This window comes from Dipteris shenzhenensis, chromosome 12 (genome assembly GCF_047967505.1).
Source record: "Dipteris shenzhenensis isolate YYH24624 ecotype China chromosome 12, Dip_SZ_1.0, whole genome shotgun sequence".
Classification (NCBI taxonomy): domain Eukaryota; kingdom Viridiplantae; phylum Streptophyta; class Polypodiopsida; order Gleicheniales; family Dipteridaceae; genus Dipteris; species Dipteris shenzhenensis.
In genome coordinates this window covers 23,942,226-23,966,328 of record NC_141607.1, presented here as the reverse complement: position 1 = coordinate 23,966,328, position 24,103 = coordinate 23,942,226, and the positions used below count along the sequence as shown (strand labels likewise).

Below are 24,103 nucleotides of genomic sequence, written 5' to 3'. Positions count from 1 at the left end.
CACTCACAGACCACTCGCTCCCTTACTCCTTGCTCCTTAAGCGCTTGCTCCAACCCTCACTTTAGCTCTGCTACTCCATCCACCGTGAATCCTTCGGACTTTGTTTTTCTCGAGGACCTATCCGATAGAGTGAGCAGCATTGGGAGGTTATACAAGCTGAGGACAAGAAGGTAGTCTCACAAGATACATGAGGAGGTTGGTGAGCACCCACTTCCCCAATAATATATTCAAACCTTGGAACCAATAGGACAATAAAGCCAAGGATGCCTACATAGATGACCTCAAGAGACAATTTCTAAATCCTAAAGGGTACGAGTTTGATCAAAATGCCATGCTTAGTCACATGGGGGAGCTCCTTAGGTCTTGTAGATATGAGTTAAGGGAGGCTGTTAAGGAGGGTAGGCACAAGCCAGGGTGGGCAAACCCGAAGGATTGGAAGAGAGGAAAAAAGGATTAAGAAGAGAATCCAGATGTGTTTGAGCCTTAGTGGAGGGTGGCGAGGATACGCCTATAGATCGTAGGTCCTTCGCACCTCAAGAGTGGTGGCAGACTCAACAATGAGGCATGGGTGGTAAGTATATATTTATCTTCTTCTAAATTTGTAACATGTTCAATCATTCAAATGTCTTGTCATTAATATCTAACTAATTGAATTTGGATCCATAGGAATGTGTGATTGGAAGGCCTCTAGACAACGAGGAGTATAGAAGGGTGTTCAGGATTGGAGCCAAGGCATAGTTTAAGGAGAAGGAGAGAGAAGGAGTCCACATTGGTTGGGAAAGGTGGCAGTGCATCAAGTGAGTATACCCTATTCCTCTTTATTATCGTTTAACTATCACAAATTGTCTTACAATCAACACTCTTAGTTTTTCTAACTTGTTTCATTCTTAGGGAGGCATGTTTGACCCAACCAAAGATTCGAACAGAGAGATGGGATCTAAAGAAGAAGCGGTTAGGCTAGTAGAAGAGGAGGGCGAGGGATTGGGCGCATGCAAAGAGACCGAGGGCGAGGAGGGCGCATGTAGAGAGACCAAGGGTGAGGAGGAGCAATAGTAGGACAGGACATTTAGTCGTTCAGTATTTCAGCACTTCTGCTGAACTGTCGAGCATATTTTAACGATGGTGACAGTGACTCCTACACTAACGGTTTCTTTGCAACATCCACACCGATGGACTTTCCTACACTTTCCACTTGTTTTTTAAAAAAAAATCTTCGTATTTAGCGTCGATATCCTGTTGGAAAGCAGCCTGTGTCTTGAAGTGAAAAGAGTTTTTTCAATTAGAGATATAAGCAATCCCTACTTCTTAGGCTATGGATTAATGAGGAAGACTAGGCATTAGAATTTTGGAGGAACCATTCTTGTGTTCATTGGTGGAGAAAAGTCCCCCGATTGGCATTTCCCTCCTAGTTTTATGAGTTCAACAATGTAGAGAAAAATTTTAATCCTCACTAAGGTTTCATGGCCATCGTATTATCAATAATGACAAAGGGTCTTCATAGATGGTTGCCTCAATCACCATGCATCATCATCTTATAGGGGTGTTCTTGAGGCATTAGATATATGCATGTTTCAATGGTTTTGATAAACTATGCAAAGGCAAGTGTAGTCTTCCACACACGTGGCACATGCAAGATAAATCCATCATTGAATGCGTTGGGGACCTTGCCCACTTATATTGGTGATAGTCATGCCAACTTTCACCTCAATTTGCTTTGAACCATTAGATCTAGTATAGATTTAATGGCTAACCATGGGCCACCCCTATGCCCAAGACACATGGGCCATCCCTATGCCCAAGACCATGGAGAATCCCTATGCCCAAGACACATGGTGAGCACATGTCAAAATACCTCCACTGTATTTAATGCTTTTATAGCCACCCATCCTTACATGCATGCCATTGAATGGGATGCTTGATGTGAGCCCTTTGATCATCATGTGATCTAGTGGATCACAATCATTTGCATTATGCACGAATGCATCTACACCATCCAGTAAGGAAAATTATCATAAAAGACAAAGCTTTATATTCATAACACATCCTGCTCAATTAACACCTTGCATTTAATATAGCTTACCATGACGTATTAAGATTTGTGTTAATAAAATCATTCCTCCCTTAATCCAATCCTTATAAGGCCCTTTTTGAGCCCACAATTTCGTTGATGCGAGTCTGTAAAATTTGCTCTTCTATAGATAAATAACTTTACTTGATTGTTTTCAACATAGATGTGCATCAATGAAAAAATGAGATCGGACATAAAATGTCATGATCTTCTTTCAACATGTCAGTTCAACTTGCATCCTCTCTTTATACACATTATATATTGGATTTACATAATGCACACACACACTATTGGATTTACATAGCACACACACACTATTGCACTTTAAAAGCACACTCTTTAACCCAAAACAATGATATCCATAAGAAAAGTAAAGAATATATTGTACGCTATTCTTGTGAACATTTGCACCTTCCATACTCATTCATTGCACCCCATATAGATTATATTGGATTAACATAGTACACATGCATGAATACACTTTAACGTATGCCCTTAAATCAAATGCAAAGATGCAAATATTAAAAAGTTATTCCCATTATGATCTTCACACTCAGTAAGCTTCCATCCTCCTTCGAGTGAGATATATTCTTTGGCTATTTATAGACTGGGAGGTGCCCATTGCTTGGCGCCCAAATTGTCCAATAGGAGAGCTTCCTTTCCATGAGGGTAGGCCCTTATACACCGAACCCCTTTGATTTTTTCTTTCTTACAATGTGGCTACCACTTCACTCCTACAAATCACCCTTCCTTGGCCAGCCAAGCTTGGTTGCCCAACAATGGAGACCCTATCAGCCAACCAATGAGAGAGTGTTCCAGAGTCGCTTCGCAACCAAGCTTTGTGTCGATTAGTGTGCTGAATTTTCATCAAGTCGCATTTCTCCATAGCCAACTGGCGGATTATGTCTCTCCACGAGAACCTGCCCCTCGAGGCTCCCATTATTGTAGGTGCCCAACGATGGTAAGCTTCTTGGAGTGCGTAAACATTCTTGTCAAATGTTCCTATGGGTGTACTCGAGTCCCTAGTGCCCATCTAGGAAAGTGATTGACAATGTCTGAGGTATGTGTCTGTGTGTTTTTTCGGGGGGCAGGGCGGAGGCGGGGGACTGTAGTGGCATACGTAACAAAGGATGCTCTTCAGATACATCGTCAGAAGAGATAGTGACGAGATAAGTTCTCACTGTTAGCTGCTTTGCACCTTGCTAGAATCTTATCGATGCCTTCTTGCACACTTATATAATAATCGCCCTCTTCTTCGTTCTTCTCACCTCCTATGCTACGACACTCGACTGCTCTGCTAGCGCTTGCCGGCAAATCCATTATTCCACGGTTTTTCATCGAACGTCTCTGAAATGGGTTGCAACAAGAAGACCATGAATTTTGAGGTGACAGTGGATCATCCTATGGACACATTTTGGAATGCTGTGGCCAACGATGGCCAGCGCGTGTTCGTATCGTTGGTGCCTGAGATTTTCTCAAGCATAGAAGGAGGACCGTGGTGCAAGAAAGGCTGCTCGGTATCAATCAAATTCAGCAACGGTAAGATACACATTTCTGTCCATAGCATAATACGCAACCCTCCTAAGCTATCTATGCGAAACAAACAAAGGAAGCGACTGATGTCTTCGGGCTATTGCAGGAATATTGCCCGATTTCATGTGCACATTTGAGGAACGAGACGACGACCAACACTCTATAAAGTGGAGGATTGAGGAAGAGGCGGCGCTTGGCAAGAAGTCTCACGCCCACGCCACCACTGTAAAGTTTCTACCTGGGCCGGATGAAAGCTCGTTCGTTGCGCGATACACAATGGAATACGAGAGCAGTGGGGAGGAGAACTTCTTTGAAACTGTCAAGGAAACATGGATCCGCACAATCCAAATTGTCAACTCACGCGTGAATGCCCAGCTCACGTACAATTAGGTGCTTCACATATTGTAGCCGCATGCTATAAATAATACTGCAAAGGTTTCCTATGTATCTAAATAATATAGCTTTGTATTAACTTTGTCTTTGATCTATCCTTTGAGTATAATCATTAATGTACGGGGCACATACTCGCTCAACTTTATTATATTCCTCTTTCTTTTGGACCATAGAGGTTACTTAGATTAATTGATTTATTTGGGTTAATTTATTTATTTTAAGCTATGTCTAGGAAGAGTGCTACATTCTTTACCAGGTCGAAGCCACAATGTTGTCTTTCCCACATGTAAGCGCTAACACTAAGCTATAGAGTGGAAGAGTATATCTAGTGCTAACTAAAATATTATAAATGGTCCCTCTTTCCCCTCCCCCTTTAGTATTGCCTTCTTCTTTAAAGCCCCCTTTAAATGGTCCCCCCTTTAGCAAGTGCCTTCTTCTTTAATGTTCCCTTCTTAAGTGGTCCCTCTTAATCGAAACTCCTCCCTCCCCCCTTTATCCCTTACTTTAATCATGCCCTTTCCCTCTTTCTTTTCACCCCATGGGAATTTCCCATTTTTCAATGTATAGGGGGACATACTTGCTCCCTATTCACATCTATGCTCCTTACCAATTAATTAGTTTGTTTTGATCCATTAGAGGCTTAATTAAGCTATGTTCATCTAAGGCTTAATTTATTTTTGCTTTGATTAGCTTATGTTTCTCTATGCCTTAATTTAAGGCATATACTATGTTCAAGGGGGCTTTCCCAAACTTTCAAGAAAAGATGAACTCAAAACCTTTCTCTTCTCAGGTGGGAGCCCTACCACTAAGCTCTAAAGTAATATCATGTAACCCTTCCTTATAGTAATATTATAAAATGGTCCCTCATCCCTCTCCCCTCTTTTATGCCCTTCATGTGGTCCCCCCCTCTCTCTTTAATACTCCCCCCTTCCTCTCTCACGTAAGCTTCTCTCCCTCCCCCCTCTTTAATGCTCCCCCTCCCCCCCCTTTACCCTTAATTAATACTCCCCCCCTTAAGTTTAATTATTCCTTATGCCCCCTCCCCAACACACCCCCGTAACTAATTAATTGATTTTTCACGCTACTGGGGGGGTCCTATTCACTCTCTTATTTCTCTACATTAACTTGACTCACTTGTATAGTTTTGTAGCTTGATTTGTAGTCTCGCAAGTTAGTCCTCCTGGCTTAAACTTTTGTTTCATATCTAAGTCTAGAATCCCTTGCCTTTTTTACTATTTTGGAATCACGTTTAAATGAATGCTACTTTCTACTCTATATTGGTTGGCATGTGCTTACCTCTTAGTATTGCTTTGGTATGCATTATAATAATAAAAGTAGCTGGAGTGGGTAGGCATCCCCTATGAGATGTAAATGTACGATGCAAGAGCAATTATTTTTTGGGGTTTAGAATGGGTAATAAACTGAGCACAAAAGTAAATAGTGCAGTTGCTATATGCTTCGTAAGAATTGTACTTTGAGGGAAGGGTTCCTTCTTTGAAAATTTTGATGTTTCAAATGTATTTACTTTCTAATGCAAATTGTTACATCAATTGTTGCTTTTGAAGTTTCAATGAAGCTTTTTCAAGAAATTTAATTGGCTACATCAATTATTGCTTTTAAAGTTTCAATGAAGCTAATTCATAGAAAGTTAAACATTGTAATAGTAATTGTTTTCATTGATGTGGGTGGTCAATTTAGAGGATTGATTTCCATGACAACTCTTATAGTTGACAGGGATTATAAAGAATTCTCACCATTCATTTTTAGTACAAAGTGATTTTTTGTAATCTATATAATGATATTGCAGTGTACATGATCAGTGTACATGATCACTACACCATCACTCAGTCGTAGTGTAACATGAGGTTGGGGGTAATGACACTTCATGCACCTCTTAGCTTTCAAGTTCTTCTAAACCTGAGGATAAGGATCTTTTCACTTGACAATGGAACAAACTGGACATATATAATAAGGGAATCATACCCATAGGTATGAATGGGTTTTGTGCTGAAAATTTTTCATGGGAACAGAGAAGCAGTTGGACAATTTACTAGAAGGGGTTAAAACTATCGTAAAAATAGAAATCACACACAGAGTCTTATAACTTCTTCTTTTGACCTTTGATAAAAAAACTTAACACATATAATTATGCGCTTTCAAGAGAGCTTCGTGGTAATCTTTAGAACTGGAAAAGTGAGCACAAAGTTATGAGCAATTTACTACAAGGGGTTCCAAATCATAATTAGAAATAGACAAACCACACATAGAGTCTCAAAACTTTCTCTATTTACCTTACACAAGTTGAATACATAGAAAGATGTGCCTAAAGGAGAGCTTTGCATTAATGTAAGTTTTGCCAAAAATAGACAAGTGAGCACAAAGTTATGAGGGATTTACCACAAGGGATCAAACTATCCTTAGAACTATCCTCTTTTCACATGGGATTTTCTTGGGAAGATTGCACAATCCACCTTTGCCAATGATCCAATTCCCATACAATTCATCTAAAAGAAAAGGAAAGACACTTACAATGGCCGTAGAGAATATTGACCCATGTGGTTACTGCAAGAATCTATAGGAAATAGGAAACCTCAAGAGAAAGGAGAGAAAAAATCAAGAGAGATGACATGAATGTGAATCTCAGTTTCCATGAGAGATGAAGCTACAACTCACAAATCTCATATCAAAAGAGGTTTCATCAGAGAGAGAGAGAGAGAGAGAGAGAGAGAGAGAGAGAGAGAGAGAGAGAGAGAGAGAGAGAGAGAGAGAGAGAGAGAAAGAGTGCTCCAAGGCTACTCATGGAAGAAGAAGAAACCAAAGGGAAGTGTACTTGAATGTATATACAAGGAAATGTCTACCACAGAGAGAGAGAGAGAGAGAAAGAGAGAGAGAGAGAGAGAGAGAGAGAGAGAGAGAGAGAGAGAGAGAGAGAGAGAGAGAGACGATTGAGGATATGAGACCTACAATAGCATGTGGCCTATTGGTGGAAGACTTGTTGAACAAGGGACATGATTCCTCCTTTAATAGATACTTTTGTCACCTCATTCACCCAATTACAATTTCTACCTATAGATTCGTTTCCCACCATCAATCACATAAGCCCGTATGTCACCATCCATGTCCTTGGTAATTTTCGACATGTGTCCCATGACAAGATGCTCATGACTCTTTAAAATTCAAAGTTCAAGAGTCTTCTCACATGGAGCCCGTAGGGACCCTCTCTTTTCCATATGTCCACATTCTCCATATTCCACATAGGAATTTTGGAAGGATTCCTCTTGATTTTGCAGTCTTTCACACCCTCCACAATCCATCCCAATCCTCTTCCAAAACTTGGCATGTGATTTCTCTGACATTATTGATTGAGCACACATAAACATGGTATCAGGCTTCTTTATATGAATCACCTTATTATTTTTTTAATATCTCATACACAAATAACACTCCCCCATACTCCCCCTTAGCAAGGTATTTATCATTCATACACATGGTATTTACAATGATGGCCCATTCCATCATACTCTCAATCCCTTATGAAACTAAAATAAGGGGTACCCACTGGGCTACCGATTTATCCTCACACTCTTATCAAACGTACATAAAAGTGATACCAATACCAAAAAAAAGATATCCAAATTTGGTGTCACACAAGCAAATAGTTGGTCACATTTGTTGATCACTATATGAGAAATATATTTGTCTACATTTATTTGATGACTATATGAGAAATCACTTCCTATGAAGCTTTCTCCCTCCCTTCTAACTCTCTGGCCCTCTACCTCTTAGTTCACTTGGTTGGCTGGCTGCAACTTCTTATTTATGATGTCATCGTAACTCTATAGCTTTTGTTCTCACAAGCTTTGGAATGATCTTTCGTAGCATTTACTTCATTCAAATCCAACAACTGAGAACCGAGATCGCTTTACTTCTCGAAGCTTGAGTGGAAACCTTCAAAAAGAGAAACGGGCTCTCTCACTTTTTGTTTACTAAGATAGACTTCTGCATGTTATTCCCACATGTATTTATTAGTATTATTTTTACATGTAATTTTTTGGCTTATGTTCACGTTCTCTTGACGTGTTTAGGGGTATGTTTGGTGCTTTGTTTACTATCTCCTTTTATGATATATATATATATATAACTATTTCCTTTAGACACATATATATATTTATATATACTTTTACTATTTCTTTGAGTGGATTGTTTTGTTGTAGATCTACAAATTTATGTATTTAGTTTTTAAATTATCTTTTTCTTTTTTTCAAAGGCATTGCATTCCATTGAATTGTTTCATTATAATTTTCTAAGGTCATGTTGTGTGGCCTTGTTGGGTACATTTTTTAAGTTTCTATTGTAGTTTTACTTAGTTCCATTGTGCAATAGTTTAAAGAAAAAGATCTTTCTATTGTGCAATAGATCTTAGTTCCATTGTGCAATAGTTTAAAGAAAAAGATCCATTGTAGTTTTACGTCTTTCTATTTCGGTTCCTTCAAAGAAGGGTGTACCCCCTAATTTAACTCTTTTAATTCAATTATCTCATGATGGTGAGGACCACACCCTCATTGCATCTCATTATGGGGGTGGAATACCCCCCAGACACTATTTGTCCCTTTAATACTTGTCTCTTTAATATTTGCTCCTCTTTACAACCATTACGCCTCAATCTCTTTAGCTTCTACATCCTCCTCATGGCTTCAACCATTACTCAAGTAAGTAGACCCTGACCTCGGAGCTTGGACTACCTGACGGATTCGACATTGTTGTACTGATTTTTTCCTCATGTCAAAAGCTATTTCAATTTAGTTTTCTTAAAGAATTTTAATCCATTGCTCAAATGCTTCTTTTTATGGATAAAAATCTACCAACTCCAAAGAGACCAAGAATCTTGCATTATAGGAAGGAAATTCTCTGTGAACTTTTTTGGCTTCTTGGAAAGTGTGCAAACCTTTTCCACACATTTGCACTTAGGTTTTAGCCATATCTATTGATTATATGAAGAAATTAAAATTATTTATATAAATCCTAGAGATTACTTTATGTTTATATATCAATTTCTCCATATACACCATGGTCAAGATATCAAGGGTCACATATGAGATTTAAAAATATATATTTATAGCTTAGATTTCTTACCCAAAAGCCAACATTTTGATACACACATAATTAGGCTTTTTAGACATAAAAAATGAGCTTAGAAGGCATTAAACCCCTAGAAACAACTATAAACATGGGTACCTTTTGATGATTTTTCAAACCCCCTCTGGGGAAAAAGTGCATCTGCAGGGCCCAGCTAGAGTCTGCACCGACGCAGACTCTAGCTTGGCCCTACAAGTGTGCTTTTTTCCCATATGGTTTTTTCAAAAGTCATTGAAAGGCACACATGTTTATAATCGTTTCTAGGGTTTTTGGGCCAGCTTCCAAAGGCTTTATTTAATGATAACTATATATTGATTCCATTTTGTAATAATTTATAATTGAAAAATTGAGGCCTTCATTAGAGGCATCAAGTTCTCTAAATATATCATTGCATTAAGAAAGCTCATCCATAGCCTTCATTATCATATATGTTGACGATCTGATCAGGCTTGTATTGGATTAAGGGTGTACCAAGCCTTATTAAAGGGAAAATTTTAATGTAATGAGAATTTTGTTGCTAATTTATCTCTTAATCCTTGTTTCTAAAAGGACTATACACTACTTAGGAGTGTTAGTAAAGGTCATGGTGCATTGCGATTTATGTTTTTAAAAAAATACATCAACATTTGTCAAATTTTCATTAAATATACCAATAAAATGTCTCTAGGATTTGTATGTGTTGAAGGGGGATGTCGAAAAAGCTCACAAATTTTATTAACTTTCATACAAAGCTCGCGACAAAAAGCTCACTAAAAAAACACACCCACCGGCCTCTAGTTTTTTGTCTTCTTCCCCAAAGTCGTGATCTTCACCTTCCTCCATTACAGTGTCATTATTGTCACCTTCTTCATGGCCTATATCGTCATCTTCATCCTCTTCCCTAGATCCATCGGCATCATTATTTGAATCTTTTGCTGGCATCTCCGTATCCACATTCCTATCTTCAAAAGTATGTTTGCTTTGAGGAGCAACTTGGACCACGTACCACCATCTTGGATCCAAATGATCCAGATGAAAGACCACCTATGTTGAAGGTACAAATTAGGTGCTAGTAATTATATTCATTTATGCTCAAGTATAAAAATATATATATATGAACATCTAACAACATTTGTTTGAAAACAAATATATTAGCTTTTAATCAATTCATTAGTGTGTACCTATTCACAATGCTCTGGAGGAACAAAGGTATCACTTTCATTGGTTCAGGGTCTAGTGGAGTCAATGGAAAAGAAACCACAGCTATCTTTCCTCACTGTAGCATTGGGACCATTGTAGATAGTTCCAAACCATTTGATATCAAGATGAAAATACTAAATCATCTAGAATCAACTTCATAGATGTCACGTATGGTCCCAAAATAATCTAACTATACGAGGAGATAAGATTGGTATCAAAAGCACTTGCTTGGCTATCTTGTACAAAGTTAGCCATGATGACTCCACAGTTATATGTGACTCTCCTTGAATCGTTGTATTCCACACCACAATGTTGTCCATGCAACCACAATGAATTGTAATTTTTGTACTACAAAATAACATGATTAAAACAATGAGGATGCGTTTTGTAGTAATTGTGATCATAAACACCCAAATTAAGTAGAAAGGTTAAAAACTTACATGTGGCATACATCTGATTGCAAGCTCCCACTCTCAATCAGTTGTGTCCTCTCCATCATGTTCAGCTTCACGACGAAGAGCTTCTTGTCTTCAATCACGAGGCATGTGTCTTGGGAGAAGAGCAAGGTCTAGTGGATATGGCACCCTCTACCTGTGCATGACTCTAAATCTTTCCCTCTCATTTATTCTTTTTGCTTTGGCCTCTTCATATCTCTCGACGCATCTTTGCATCTTGGGACTATTGAGGAGACAAATCTTATTGAATTTCTCTCTTTGCTCTTCACTCATCTTTCTTTCAACCCCTTTACCTTGGGGAACCTCTACAATGAAACAATCATCGTCCTTGATGTTCCAAGAATGTGGCATATCGAGATCCATGGATGCAAGAAACTCTATGATGTATACTAATGACTCTTGCACAAGCCACCCCTCTACCATGCTTACTTTGGGTCTAACTCTTTGCCTTACAAATCCCTTCAAGGTTTTCATAAAACGTTCAAGGAAAAACATCTAACGACTATGAATGATTCTTGCAATGGTGACCTCATCAACTACATGTACAAGCAAGTGCACCTGAGTCATCATAATGCTTGAGGGAAAGGGCTTCTCAAGCAAGCACATAGTTTCAATGGAGTCCACCTTAGCCCTCTCAATGCTCGTCTCTTTCTGTGAGATCCACCTATTCCACATGCACTTGTAAGATTCAATATTTTATACCCATCATTTAAAATTGTATGAAATATAATGAAGGTGATATGATAGTAAGCATACCTGACAATGTCATTGATCTTGTAGATAGTGGTTCTAACATCTTCTGATAAGCATCCTTTCACTATAATTGGGAGGATAACTATCCAAGCAACAAAGGAGTTATAACAATGTGTCATAATCATATAGTTAATTACACAAAAGCATCAAAATCTTAGTTCTACTCTTCTTTCAAGCTAACATGTAGAATACCTATAAGACCTTGTGCCAATCATGGGACTTGAGGCCACTAAGCTTATTGTCCTTTGTAAACGCTCCCCTCAGGCAATGCATGTGTCCCGTGGGTGTCCAAAAATATGCAATATCCACCTTAACCCTTGCCTCATTTACCTTGGAAAGGATCCGTGGTGCCTTTGGGAGAACAATTCTAGGAAAACACTCTTGGGTTCCTGAACCACCCTCTTGAGTTGTAAAACCACACTCTTGAGTTCTACGCACATGCTCTTGGGGCGACAAGTGAGGCTACCCATCTTGTGCAAGTCTTCTCGGACTCTTCTTGTGTCTTTGTCACCAACCAAGTGTGTCCAAATATAAGCCCCCACATTCTTGAAGATATGCATGGGATCCAAGAGGTGATTGATTTGTAACTTGCCCCAATATGGAAGCTCATAAAAGATAGACATCCGGTCCATACCAAGAGGAGGCTCTTCACCATTCGTTCTCCAATCCTGAATCTAGTCACTTGCCTTGCTATGGACCAGTGGTGGATCAAGTTGACCTTCACATGCAGGATGATCAAGTGGAAGATATTGAGCATGTCCTTCATAAACCATCTTCCTCATATGTTTGGAGTGCCATGCATTCAAACTGGGGCCACAAATAGGACAAGCATGGTACCCTTGTGTTTTAAGTCCTACATATATGCATGGATACATAGGTCATTAGACATGTTGATGCCAAATCTCACATCATGGCCTCATGCTCAGACATCTCACCCCCATCTCCGATACAACATAATCTTATCATAGAGAATGACAAAATCCAAGAGGGGTTACAACAAATATCCAAGAGAGGGCTCCCTCTCATTCTTCATCGTTTGGTCTTCTATGAAGTGCTACCTTCTCCTTTGTCATCTCTTTTCTTCTTCTTATCCTTCACCTCTTTTTTATTTTGTTCCTTACTCCAAGCAGCTTCCTTAGGCGTGTGGCCTTCCTCTTGGATGTAGCTCAGCATCTCCTCAATAGAAGCCTCTAGGATTTCATGATTGGTCTTGTCTTGGTCAGAATGATCCTTGCCCTCGGTGTGTGCAGAGGGACACAGATGTGCCTAGGGAGCGATGGTACATCTACCTCCTCATCCTTTATATCATAATTTTGAGGGTACATCTCCTCCAAGTATTCTATCAGAGCTTTTTTTCTAGGGGCCATTGGGAGTAGCAGAGAGAGAGAGTGATGAGAAAGGAATGACAAGAAGGAAGCAATGAGGAGTAGCAAAGTGGAAGGAATGGAAGGAGGGGAACAACGAGAAGGGAGTGGTGTGAGAAGGGATATAGAAGGGGAGTGGTGTGAGACAAAGAAGAGAGGAGGGGAGACTTTCAAGATTGAGGGAGGATGAAGCGGAGAAGGGAAAAGCAAAGAATTAAATGTGCAGAAGCTAAGGAGGATAAAGCGGATAGGGTGATAGGGGACGTGATTGGCACCGATTGTGGAATAAATGAGAGTGGATGCAATAACATTTCCTAGAATTATCTTTTCGGAATATATTGGCTTATGCGATATATACAATTTTTTGAATAGACGTGAATGTGAATGTAGCTTGTTTGTACCCTGAATTCTTTTATAGATCTTGAATGAGTGCCCTCATATGATTTGTAATGTGTTTTATATGCTTGTATTTGGTTCATTTTTTCAAATAGATTAAAAATGGAACACCCTCCTCCTCGATAGTCTTCTATAAACCCCCACCCAGTTCCCCATGATGCTATCATTCGGGACATTGATACTTTGCTATCACATGTAGCAAGAAAAATTGTGCATGATGTAGATTGAATAAAGTTTAACATCGAAGTGCATGCGCGTGGGTGGGCTCCAGACCACCAATCGCAGATGGAGTAGCATTTTCTGTAGAAACAACCTACAGGATCTCCATAAGCTTTGAGAGACCGCTTCAAACCACTCATTAAGAAGGAGGAGACTATCAAGGACATAATGGTTTGTGTAGAAATCTTCTTGGACTGTGAGTACATAGTCCAAGAAGAGTATAATTATATATCACAAGATGTGAAAGATGAGGTCCTAAGTGACCCATCTAGCCATGAGGAGGAAAGTACCTCAGATAGTAATGCAAAGCAGTAGACCTCCTTCTCTCTTTTGGAATTTTTGGAGCATGTCTCTTTTGGAGACAAATTTTGTTTAAGAATAATATTTTTGTGAGAATTTTTCTATATGAAAACTCTTTTGGAGATAAATTTTGCACTTGAACACTCTTATGGACCCAAATTTGGTATATAAATACTCTTTTGGATACATATGGTAATGTGACTTATGGAGATATATGATAATATACAATGAGGTCTTAAGTAAATTGTCTTTTCATAGTTTTAGTAAATTGAACTTGAGTTTTAAGTAGTAAATTGTCTTTTAAGTAAAGTGTAATTATTTATTGCTTTTTTTGCTTCTTACCTGCTCTTTAGTTTGTGTTTGTTTTCTTCTTTGTGTCTATGTTTGTCCAATCCCCCCAAATTAGACATGTCAGCATGTCGCCTAGAGAGCACATATCCCGTGTTCATGGGGCCCCTCGTAGGAGGAGATATCATGGGCTGTACTCTCCAGAGGACTTCTATTCCACTCGGCTGACTCCTTAGGAGCCTACCCCTACAACTACCTCTGGGTAGACTCCCCACAGGTCAACTCCTTAGGGGCCTACCCTTGCAACTACCCCTTGGGGAACTCCTTTGCTAGCAACCCATGGCTTCGTCAGGAGTCCCGATGAGTTTGTCGCATCCATGAGCGACGTGGAGCTAGTGAGAGTCTTCTCTCTATTGTCCCAGAGGACCTTGGCTATTCCCTCTCCTACACCCCTTGGGGGTATATTAGGGACATCGATGGCTTTACCTACTCCACAGTCGTCCTGTGTAGCCCCTTCCAAGGGAGCATCACCCATCGTAGGTCCAAAAAGAGTAGTAAGGGTAGAGGCTGCTGTGGTGGCACAAGAGATGTAGACGACTTTGCACACTCACATTCCTACAAGTCTCCCCTTCCTCATGAGATGCAGTACCAGTCAAGTCCCTTTCCCTCTCCACTCACAGACCACTCGCTCCCTTACTCCTCACTCCTTAAGCGCTTGCTCCAACCCTCACTTTAGCTCTGCTACTCCATCCACCGTGAATCCTTCGGACTTTGTTTTTCCTGAGGACCTATCCTACAGAGTGAATAGCGTTGGGAGGTTATACAGGACGAGGACAAGAAGGCAGTCTCACAAGATACATGAGGAGGTTGGTGAGCACCCACTTCCCCAATAATATATTCAAACCTTGGAACCAATAGGACAATAAAGCCAAGGATGCCTACATAGATGACCTCAAGAGACAATTTCTAAATCCTAAAGGGTACGAGTTTGATCAAAATGCCATGCTTAGTCACATGGGGGAGCTCCTTAGGTCTTGTAGATATGAGTTAAGGGAGGCTGTTAAGGAGGGTAAGCACAAGCCAGGGTGGGCGAACCCGAAGGATTGGAAGAGATGGAAAAAGGATTAAGAGGAGAATCCACATGTGTTTGAGACTTAGTGGAGGGTGGCGAGGATACCCCTAGAGATCGTAGGTCATTCGCACCTCGAGAGCAGTGGCAGACTCAACAATGAGGCATGGTGGTAAGTATATATTTATCTTCTACTAAATTTGTAACATGTTCAATCATTCAAATGTCTTGTCATTCATATCTAACTAATTGAATTTGGATCCATAGGAATGTGTGATTGGAAGGCCTCTAGACAACGAGGAGTATAGAAGGGTGTTCAGGATTGGAGCCAAGGCACAGTTTAAGGAGAAGGAGAGAGAAGGAGTCCACATCGGTTGGGAAAGGGTGGCAGCACGTCATGTGAGTATACCCTATTCCTCTTTATTATCGTTTAACTATCACAAATTGTCTTACAATCAACACTCTTAGTTTTTCTGCCTTCTTTCATTCTTAGGGAGGCATGTTTGACGCAACCGAAGATTCGGACAGAGAGATGGGATCTAAAGAAGAAGTGGTTAGGCTAGTAGAAGAGGAGGGCGAGGGATCGGGCGCATGCAAAGAGACCAAGGGCGAGGAGGGTGCATGTAGAGAGACCAAGGGTGAGGAGGAGCAATAGTAGGACAGGACATTTAGTCGTTCAGTATTTCAGCACTTCTACTGAACTATCGATTATATTTTACCAATGATGACACTGACTCCTGCACTAACGGTTTCTTGCGACATCCACACTGATGGACTTTCCTACACTTTCCACTTGTTTTTTTAAAAAAATCTTTGTATTTAGCGTCGATATCTTGTTGGAAAGCAGCCCGTGTCTTGAAGTGAAAAGAGTTCTTTCAATTAGAGATATAAGCAATCCCTACTTCTTAGGCTATGGATTAATCAGGAAGACTAGGCATTAGAATTTTGGAGGAACCATTCTTGTGTTCATTGGTGGAGAAAAGTCCCCTGATTGGCATTTCCCTCCTAGTTTTATGAGTTCAACAATGTAAAGGAAAATTTTAATCCTCACTAAGGTTTCATGGCCATCATATTATCAATAATGACAAGGGGTCTTCATAGATGGTTGCCTCAATCACCATGCATCATCATCTTATAGGGGTGTTCTTGAGGCATTAGATATATGCATGTTTCAATGGTTTTGATAAACTATGCAAAGGCAAGTGTAGTCTTCCACACACGTGGCACATGCAAGATAAATCCATCATTGAATGTGTTGGGGACCTTGCCCACTTATATTGGTGATAGTCATGCCAACTTTCACCTCAATTTGCTTTGAACCATTAGATCTAGTATAGATTTAATGGCTAACCATGGGCCACCCCTATGCCCAAGACACATGGACCATCCCTATGCCCAAGACCATGGAGAATCCCTATGCCCAAGACACATGGTGAGCACATGTCAAATTACCTCCACTGTATTTAATGCTTTTATAGCCACCCATCCTTACATGCATGCCATTGAATGGGATGCTTGATGTGAGCCCTTTGATCATCATGTGATTTAATGGATCACAATCATTTGCATTATGCACGAATGCATCTAAACCATCCAGTAAGGAAAATTATCATAAAAGACAGCTTTATATTCATAACACATCCTGCTCAATTAACACCTTGCATTTAATATAGCTTACCATGACGTATTAAGCTTTGTGTTAATAAAATCATTCCTCCCTTAATACAATCCTTATAAGGCCCTTTTTGAGCCCACAATTTCGTTGATGCAAGTCTGTAAAATTTGCTCTTCTATAGATAAAATTACCTTACTTGATTGTTTTCAACATAGATGTGCATCAATGAAAAAATGAGATCGGACATAAAATGTCATGATCTTCTTTCAACATGTCACTTCAACTTGCATCCTCTCTTTATACACATTATATATTGGATTTACATAGCGCACACACACACTATTGGATTTACATAGCACACACACACTATTGCACTTTAAAAGCACACTCTTTAACCCAAAACAAAGATATCCATAAGAAAAGTAAATAATATCTTGTACGCTATTCTTGTGAACATTTGCACCTTCCATACTCATTCATTGCACCCCATATATAGATTATATTGGATTAACATAGTACACATGCATGAATACACTTTAACGTATGCCCTTAAATCAAATGCAAAGATGCAAATCTTAAAAAGTTATTCCCATTATGATCTTCACACTCAGTAAGCTTCCATCCTCCATCGAGTGAGATATATTCTTTGGCTATTTATAGACTGGGAGGTGCCCATTGCTTGGCGCCCAAATTGTCCAATAGGAGAGCTTCCTTTCCATGAGGGTAGGCCCTTATACACCGAACCCCTTTGATTTTTTCTTTCTTACAACGTGGCTACCACTTCACTCCTACAAATCACCCTTCCTTGGCCAGCCAAGCTTGGTTGCCCAACAATGGAGACCCTATCAGCCAACCAATGAGAGAGCGTTCCAGAGTCGCTCCGCAACCAAGCTTTGTGTCGATTAGTGTGCTGAATTTTCATCAAGTCGCATTTCTCCATAGCCAACTGGCGGATTATGTCTCTCCACGAGAACCTGCCCCTCGAGGCTCCCATTATTGTAGGTGCCCAACGATGGTAAGCTTCTTGGAGTGCGTAAACATTCTTGTCAAATGTTCCTATGGGTGTACTCGAGTCCCTAGTGCCCATCTAGGAAAGTGATTGACAATGTCTGAGGTATGTGTCTGTGTGTTTTTTCGGGGGGCAGGGCGGAGGCGGGGGACTGTAGTGGCATACGTAACAAAGGATGCTCTTGTAGTGGCATACGTAACAAAGGATGCTCTTCAGATACATCGTCAGAAGAGATAGTGACGAGATAAGTTCTCACTGTTAGCTGCTTTGCACCTTGCTAGAATCTTATCGATGCCTTCTTGCACACTTATATAATAATCGCCCTCTTCTTCGTTCTTCTCACCTCCTATGCTACGACACTCGACTGCTTTGCTAGCGCTTGCCGCCAAATCCATTATTCCACGGTTTTTCATCGAACGTCTCTGAAATGGGTTGCAACAAGAAGACCATGAATTTTGAGGTGACAGTGGATCATCCTATGGACACATTTTGGAATGCTGTGGCCAACGATGGCCAGCGCGCGTTCGTATCGTTGGTGCCTGAGATTTTCTCAAGCATAGAAGGAGGACCGTGGTGCAAGAAAGGCTGCTCGGTATCAATCAAATTCAGCAACGGTAAGATACACATTTCTGTCCATAGCATAATACGCAACCCTCCTAAGCTATCTATGCGAAACAAACAAAGGAAGCGACTGATGTCTTCGGGCTATTGCAGGAATATTGCCCGATTTCATGTGCACATTTGAGGAACGAGACGACGACCAACACTCTATAAAGTGGAGGATTGAGGAAGAGGCGGCGCTTGGCAAGAAGTCTCACGCCCACGCCACCACTGTAAAGTTTCTACCTGGGCCGGATGAAAGCTCGTTCGTTGCGCGATACACAATGGAATACGAGAGCAGTGGGGAGGAGAACTTCTTTGAAACTGTCAAGGAAACATGGATCCGCACAATCCAAATTGTCAACTCACGCGTGAATGCCCAGCTCACGTACAATTAGGTGCTTCACATATTGTAGCCGCATGCTATAAATAAGACTGCAAAGGTTTCCTATGTATTTAAATAATATAGCTTTGTATTAACTTTGTCTTTGATCTATCCTTTGAGTATAATCATTAATGTACGGGGCACATACTCGCTCAACTTTATTATATTCCTCTTTCTTTTGGACCATAGAGGTTACTTAGATTAATTGATTTATTTGGGTTAATTTATTTATTTTAAGCTATGTCTAGGAAGAGTGCTACATTCTTTACCAGGTCGAAGCCACAATGTTGTCTTTCCCACATGTAAGCGCTAACACTAAGCTATAGAGTGGAAGAGTATATCTAGTGCTAACTAAAATATTATAAATGGTCCCTCTTTCCCCTCCCCCTTTAGTAGTGCCTTCTTCTTTAAAGCCCCCTTTAAATGGTCCCCCCTTTAGCAAGTGCCTTCTTCTTTAATGTTCCCTTCTTAAGTGGTCCCTCTTAATCGAAACTCCTCCCTCCCCCCTTTATCCCTTACTTTAATCATGCCCTTTCCCTCTTTTTTTCACCCCATGGGAATTTCCCATTTTTCAATGTATGGGGGGACATACTTGCTCCCTATTCACATCTATGCTCCCTACCAATTAATTAGTTTGTTTTGATCCATTAGAGGCTTAATTAAGCTATGTTCATCTAAGGCTTAATTTATTTTTGCTTTGATTAGCTTATGTTTCTCTATGCCTTAATTTAAGGCATATACTATGTTCAAGGGGGCTTTCCCAAACTTTCAAGAAAAGATGAACTTAAAACGTTTCTCTTCTCAGGTGGGAGCCCTACCACTAAGCTCTAAAGTAATATCATGTAACCCTTCCTTATAGTAATATTATAAAATGGTCCCTCATCCCTCTCCCCTCTTTTATGCCCTTCATGTGGTCCCCCCCTCTCTCTTTAATACTCCCCCCTTCCTCTCTCACGTAAGCTTCTCTCCCTCCCCCCTCTTTAATGCTCCCCCTCCCCCCCCTTTACCCTTAATTAATACTCCCCCCCTTAAGTTTAATTATTCCTTATGCCCCCTCCCCAACACACCCCCGTAACTAATTAATTGATTTTTCACGCTACTGGGGGGGTCCTATTCACTCTCTTATTTCTCTACATTAACTTGACTCACTTGTATAGTTTTGTAGCTTGATTTGTAGTCTCGCAAGTTAGTCCTCCTGGCTTAGACTTTTGTTTCATATCTAAGTCTAGAATCCCTTGCCTTTTTTACTATTTTGGAATCACGTTTAAATGAATGCTACTTTCTACTCTATATTGGTTGGCATGTGCTTACCTCTTAGTATTGCTTTGGTATGCATTATAATAATAAAAGTAGCTGGAGTGGGTAGGCATCCCCTATGAGATGTAAATGTACGATGCAAGAGTAATTATTTTTTGGGGTTTAGAATGGGTAATAAACTGAGCACAAAAGTAAATAGTGCAGCTGCTATATGCTTCGTAAGAATTGTACTTTGAGGGAAGGGTTCCTTCTTTGAAAATTTTAATGTTTCAAATGTATTTACTTTCTAATGCAAATTGTTACATCAATTGTTGCTTTTGAAGTTTCAATGAAGCTTTTTCAAGAAATTTAATTGGCTACATCAATTATTGTTTTTAAAGTTTCAATGAAGCTAATTCATAGAAAGTGAAACATTGTAATAGTAATTGTTTTCATTGATGTGGGTGGTCAATTTAGAGGATTGATTTCCATGACAACTCTTATAGTTGACGGGGATTATAAAGAATTCTCACCATTCATTTTTAGTACAAAGTGATTTTTTGTAATCTATATAATGATATTGCAGTGTACATGATCACTACACCATCACTCAGTTGTAGTGTAACATGAGGTTGGGGGTAATGACACTTCATGCACCTCTTAGCTTTCAAGTTCTTCTAAACCTGAGGATAAGGATCTTTTCACTTGACAATGGAACAAACTTGACATATATAATAAGGGAATCATACCCATAGGTATGAATGGGTTTTGTGCTGAAAATTTTTCATGGGAACAGAGAAGCAGTTGGACAATTTACTAGAAGGGGTTAAAACTATCGTAAAAATAGAAATCACACACAGAGTCTTATAACTTCTTCTTTTGACCTTTGATTAAAAAACTTAACACATATAATTATGTGCTTTCAAGAGAGCTTCGTGGTAATCTTTAGAACTGGAAAAGTGAGCACAAAGTTATGAGCAATTTACTACAAGGGGTTCCAAATCATAATTAGAAATAGACAGACCACACATAGAGTCTCAAAACTTTCTCTATTTACCTTACACAAGTTGAATACATAGAAAGATGTGCCTAAAGGAGAGCTTTGCATTAATGTAAGTTTTGCCAAAAATAGACAAGTGAGCACAAAGTTATGAGGGATTTACCACAGGGGATCAAACTATCCTTAGAACTATCCTCTCTTCACATGGGATTTTCTTGGGAAGATTGCACACTCCACCTTTGCCAATGATCCAATTCCCATACAATTCATCTAAAAGAAAAGGAAAGACACTTACAATGGCCGTAGAGAATATTGACCCATGTGGTTACTGCAAGAATCTATAGGAAATAGGAAACCTCAAGAGAAAGGAGAGAAAAAATCAAGAGAGATGACATGAATGTGAATCTCAGTTTCCATGGGAGATGAAGCTACAACTCACAAATCTCATATCAAAAGAGGTTTCATCACAGAGAGAGAGAGAGAGAGAGAGAGAGAGAGAGAGAGAGAGAGAGAGAAAGAGTGCTCTAAGGCTACTCATGGAAGAAGAAGAAACCAAAGGGAAGTGTACTTGAATGTATATACAAGGAAATGTCTACCACAGAGAGAGAGAGAGAGAGAAAGAGAGAGAGAGAGAGAGAGAGAGAGAGAGACGATTGAGGATATGAGACCTACAATAGCATGTGGCCTATTGGTGGAAGACTTGTTGAACAAGGGACATGATTATGGGGGTGGAATACCCCCCAGACACTATTTGTCCCTTTAATACTTGTCTCTTTAATATTTGCTCCTCTTTACAACCATTACGCCTCAATCTCTTTAGCTTCTACATCCTCCTCATGGCTTCAACCATTACTCAAGTAAGTAGACCCTGACCTCGGAGCTTGGACTACCTGACGGATTCGACATTGTTGTACTGATTTTTTCCTCATGTCAAAAGCTATTTCAATTTAGTTTTCTTAAAGAATTTTAATCCATTGCTCAAATGCTTCTTTTTATGGATAAAAATCTACCAACTCCAAAGAGACCAAGAATCTTGCATTATAGGAAGGAAATTCTCTGTGAACTTTTTTGGCTTCTTGGAAAGTGTGCAAACCTTTTCCACACATTTGCACTTAGGTTTTAGCCATATCTATTGATTATATGAAGAAATTAAAATTATTTATATAAATCCTAGAGATTACTTTATGTTTATATATCAATTTCTCCATATACACCATGGTCAAGATATCAAGGGTCACATATGAGATTTAAAAATATATATTTATAGCTTAGATTTCTTACCCAAAAGCCAACATTTTGATACACACATAATTAGGCTTTTTAGACATAAAAAATGAGCTTAGAAGGCCTTAAACCCCTAGAAACAACTATAAACATGGGTACCTTTTGATGATTTTTCAAACCCCCTCTGGGGAAAAAGTGCATCTGCAGGGCCCAGCTAGAGTCTGCACCGACGCAGACTCTAGCTTGGCCCTACAAGTGTGCTTTTTTCCCATATGGTTTTTTCAAAAGTCATTGAAAGGCACACATGTTTATAATCGTTTCTAGGGTTTTTGGGCCAGCTTCCAAAGGCTTTATTTAATGATAACTATATATTGATTCCATTTTGTAATAATTTATAATTGAAAAACTGAGGCCTTCATTAGAGGCATCAAGTTCTCTGAATATATCATTGCATTAAGAAAGCTCATCCATAGCCTTCATTATCATATATGTTGACGATCTGATCAGGCTTGTATTGGATTAAGGGTGTACCAAGCCTTATTAAAGGGAAAATTTTAATGTAATGAGAATTTTGTTGCTAATTTATCTCTTAATCCTTGTTTCTAAAAGGACTATACACTACTTAGGAGTGTTAGTAAAGGTCATGGTGCATTGCGATTTATGTTTTTAAAAAAATACATCAACATTTGTCAAATCTTCATTAAATATACCAATAAAATGTCTCTAGGATTTGTATGTGTTGAAGGGGGATGTCGAAAAAGCTCACAAATTTTATTAACTTTCATACAAAGCTCGCGACAAAAAGCTCACTAAAAAAACACACCCACCGGCCTCTAGTTTTTTGTCTTCTTCCCCAAAGTCGTGATCTCCACCTTCCTCCATTACAGTGTCATTATTGTCACCTTCTTCATGGCCTATATCGTCATCTTCGTCCTCTTCCCTAGATCCATCGGCATCATTATTTGAATCTTTTGCTGGCATCTCTGTATCCACATTCCTATCTTCAAAAATATGTTTGCTTTGAGGAGCAACTTGGACCACGTACCACCATCTTGGATCCAAATGATCCAGATGAAAGACCACCTACGTTGAAGGTACAAATTAGGTGCTAGTAATTATATTCATTTATGCTCAAGTATAAAAATATATATACATGAACATCTAACAACATTTGTTTGAAAACAAATATATTAGCTTTTAATCAATTCATTAGTGTGTACCTATTCACAATGCTCTGGAGGAACAAAGGTATCACTTTCATTGGTTCAGGGTCTAGTGGAGTCAATGGAAAAGAAACCACAGCTATCTTTCCTCACTGTAGCATTGGGACCATTGTAGATAGTTCCAAACCATTTGATATCAAGATGAAAATACTAAATCATCTAGAATCAACTTCATAGATGTCACGTATGGTCCCAAAATAATCTAACTATACGAGGAGATAAGATTGGTATCAAAAGCACTTGCTTGGCTATCTTGTACAAAGTTAGCCATGACGACTCCACAATCATATGTGACTCTCCTTGAATCGTTGTATTCCACACCACAATGTTGTCCATGCGACCACAACGAATTGTACTTTTTGTACTACAAAATAACATGATCAAAACAATGAGGATGCGTTTTGTAGCAATTGTGATCATAAACACCCAAATTAAGTAGAAAGGTTAAAAACTTACATGTGGCATACATCTGATTGCAAGCTCCCACTCTCAATCAGTTGTGTCCTCTCCATCATGTTCAGCTTCACGACGAAGAGCTTCTTGTCTTCAATCACGAGGCATGTGTCTTGGGAGAAGAGCAAGGTCTAGTGGATATGGCACCCTCTGCTTGTGCATGACTCTAAATCTTGCCCTCTCATTTATTCTTTTTGCTTTGGCC

At 39.5% G+C, this 24,103-nt stretch overlaps 2 protein-coding genes across 2 annotated transcripts; both read left to right on the top strand.

The window, feature by feature from the left end:
• Positions 1 to 3,353: 3,353 nt before the first annotated feature.
• Positions 3,354 to 4,139, top strand: LOC147896008 (uncharacterized). Its single transcript, XM_087383254.1, has 2 exons — positions 3,354 to 3,607; positions 3,708 to 4,139. Exons 1-2 carry the CDS (start codon positions 3,421 to 3,423, stop codon positions 3,989 to 3,991), a joined length of 471 nt encoding a protein of 156 aa, XP_087239380.1. The 5' UTR covers positions 3,354 to 3,420; the 3' UTR covers positions 3,992 to 4,139.
• Positions 4,140 to 18,204: 14,065 nt separating this feature from the next.
• Positions 18,205 to 18,896, top strand: LOC147896007 (uncharacterized). The gene is made up of 2 exons (XM_087382195.1): positions 18,205 to 18,391; positions 18,492 to 18,896. The coding sequence occupies exons 1-2, from the start codon at positions 18,205 to 18,207 to the stop codon at positions 18,773 to 18,775; spliced, it is 471 nt and encodes a 156-aa protein (XP_087238321.1). The 3' UTR covers positions 18,776 to 18,896.
• The last annotated feature ends 5,207 nt before the right edge of the window (positions 18,897 to 24,103 follow it).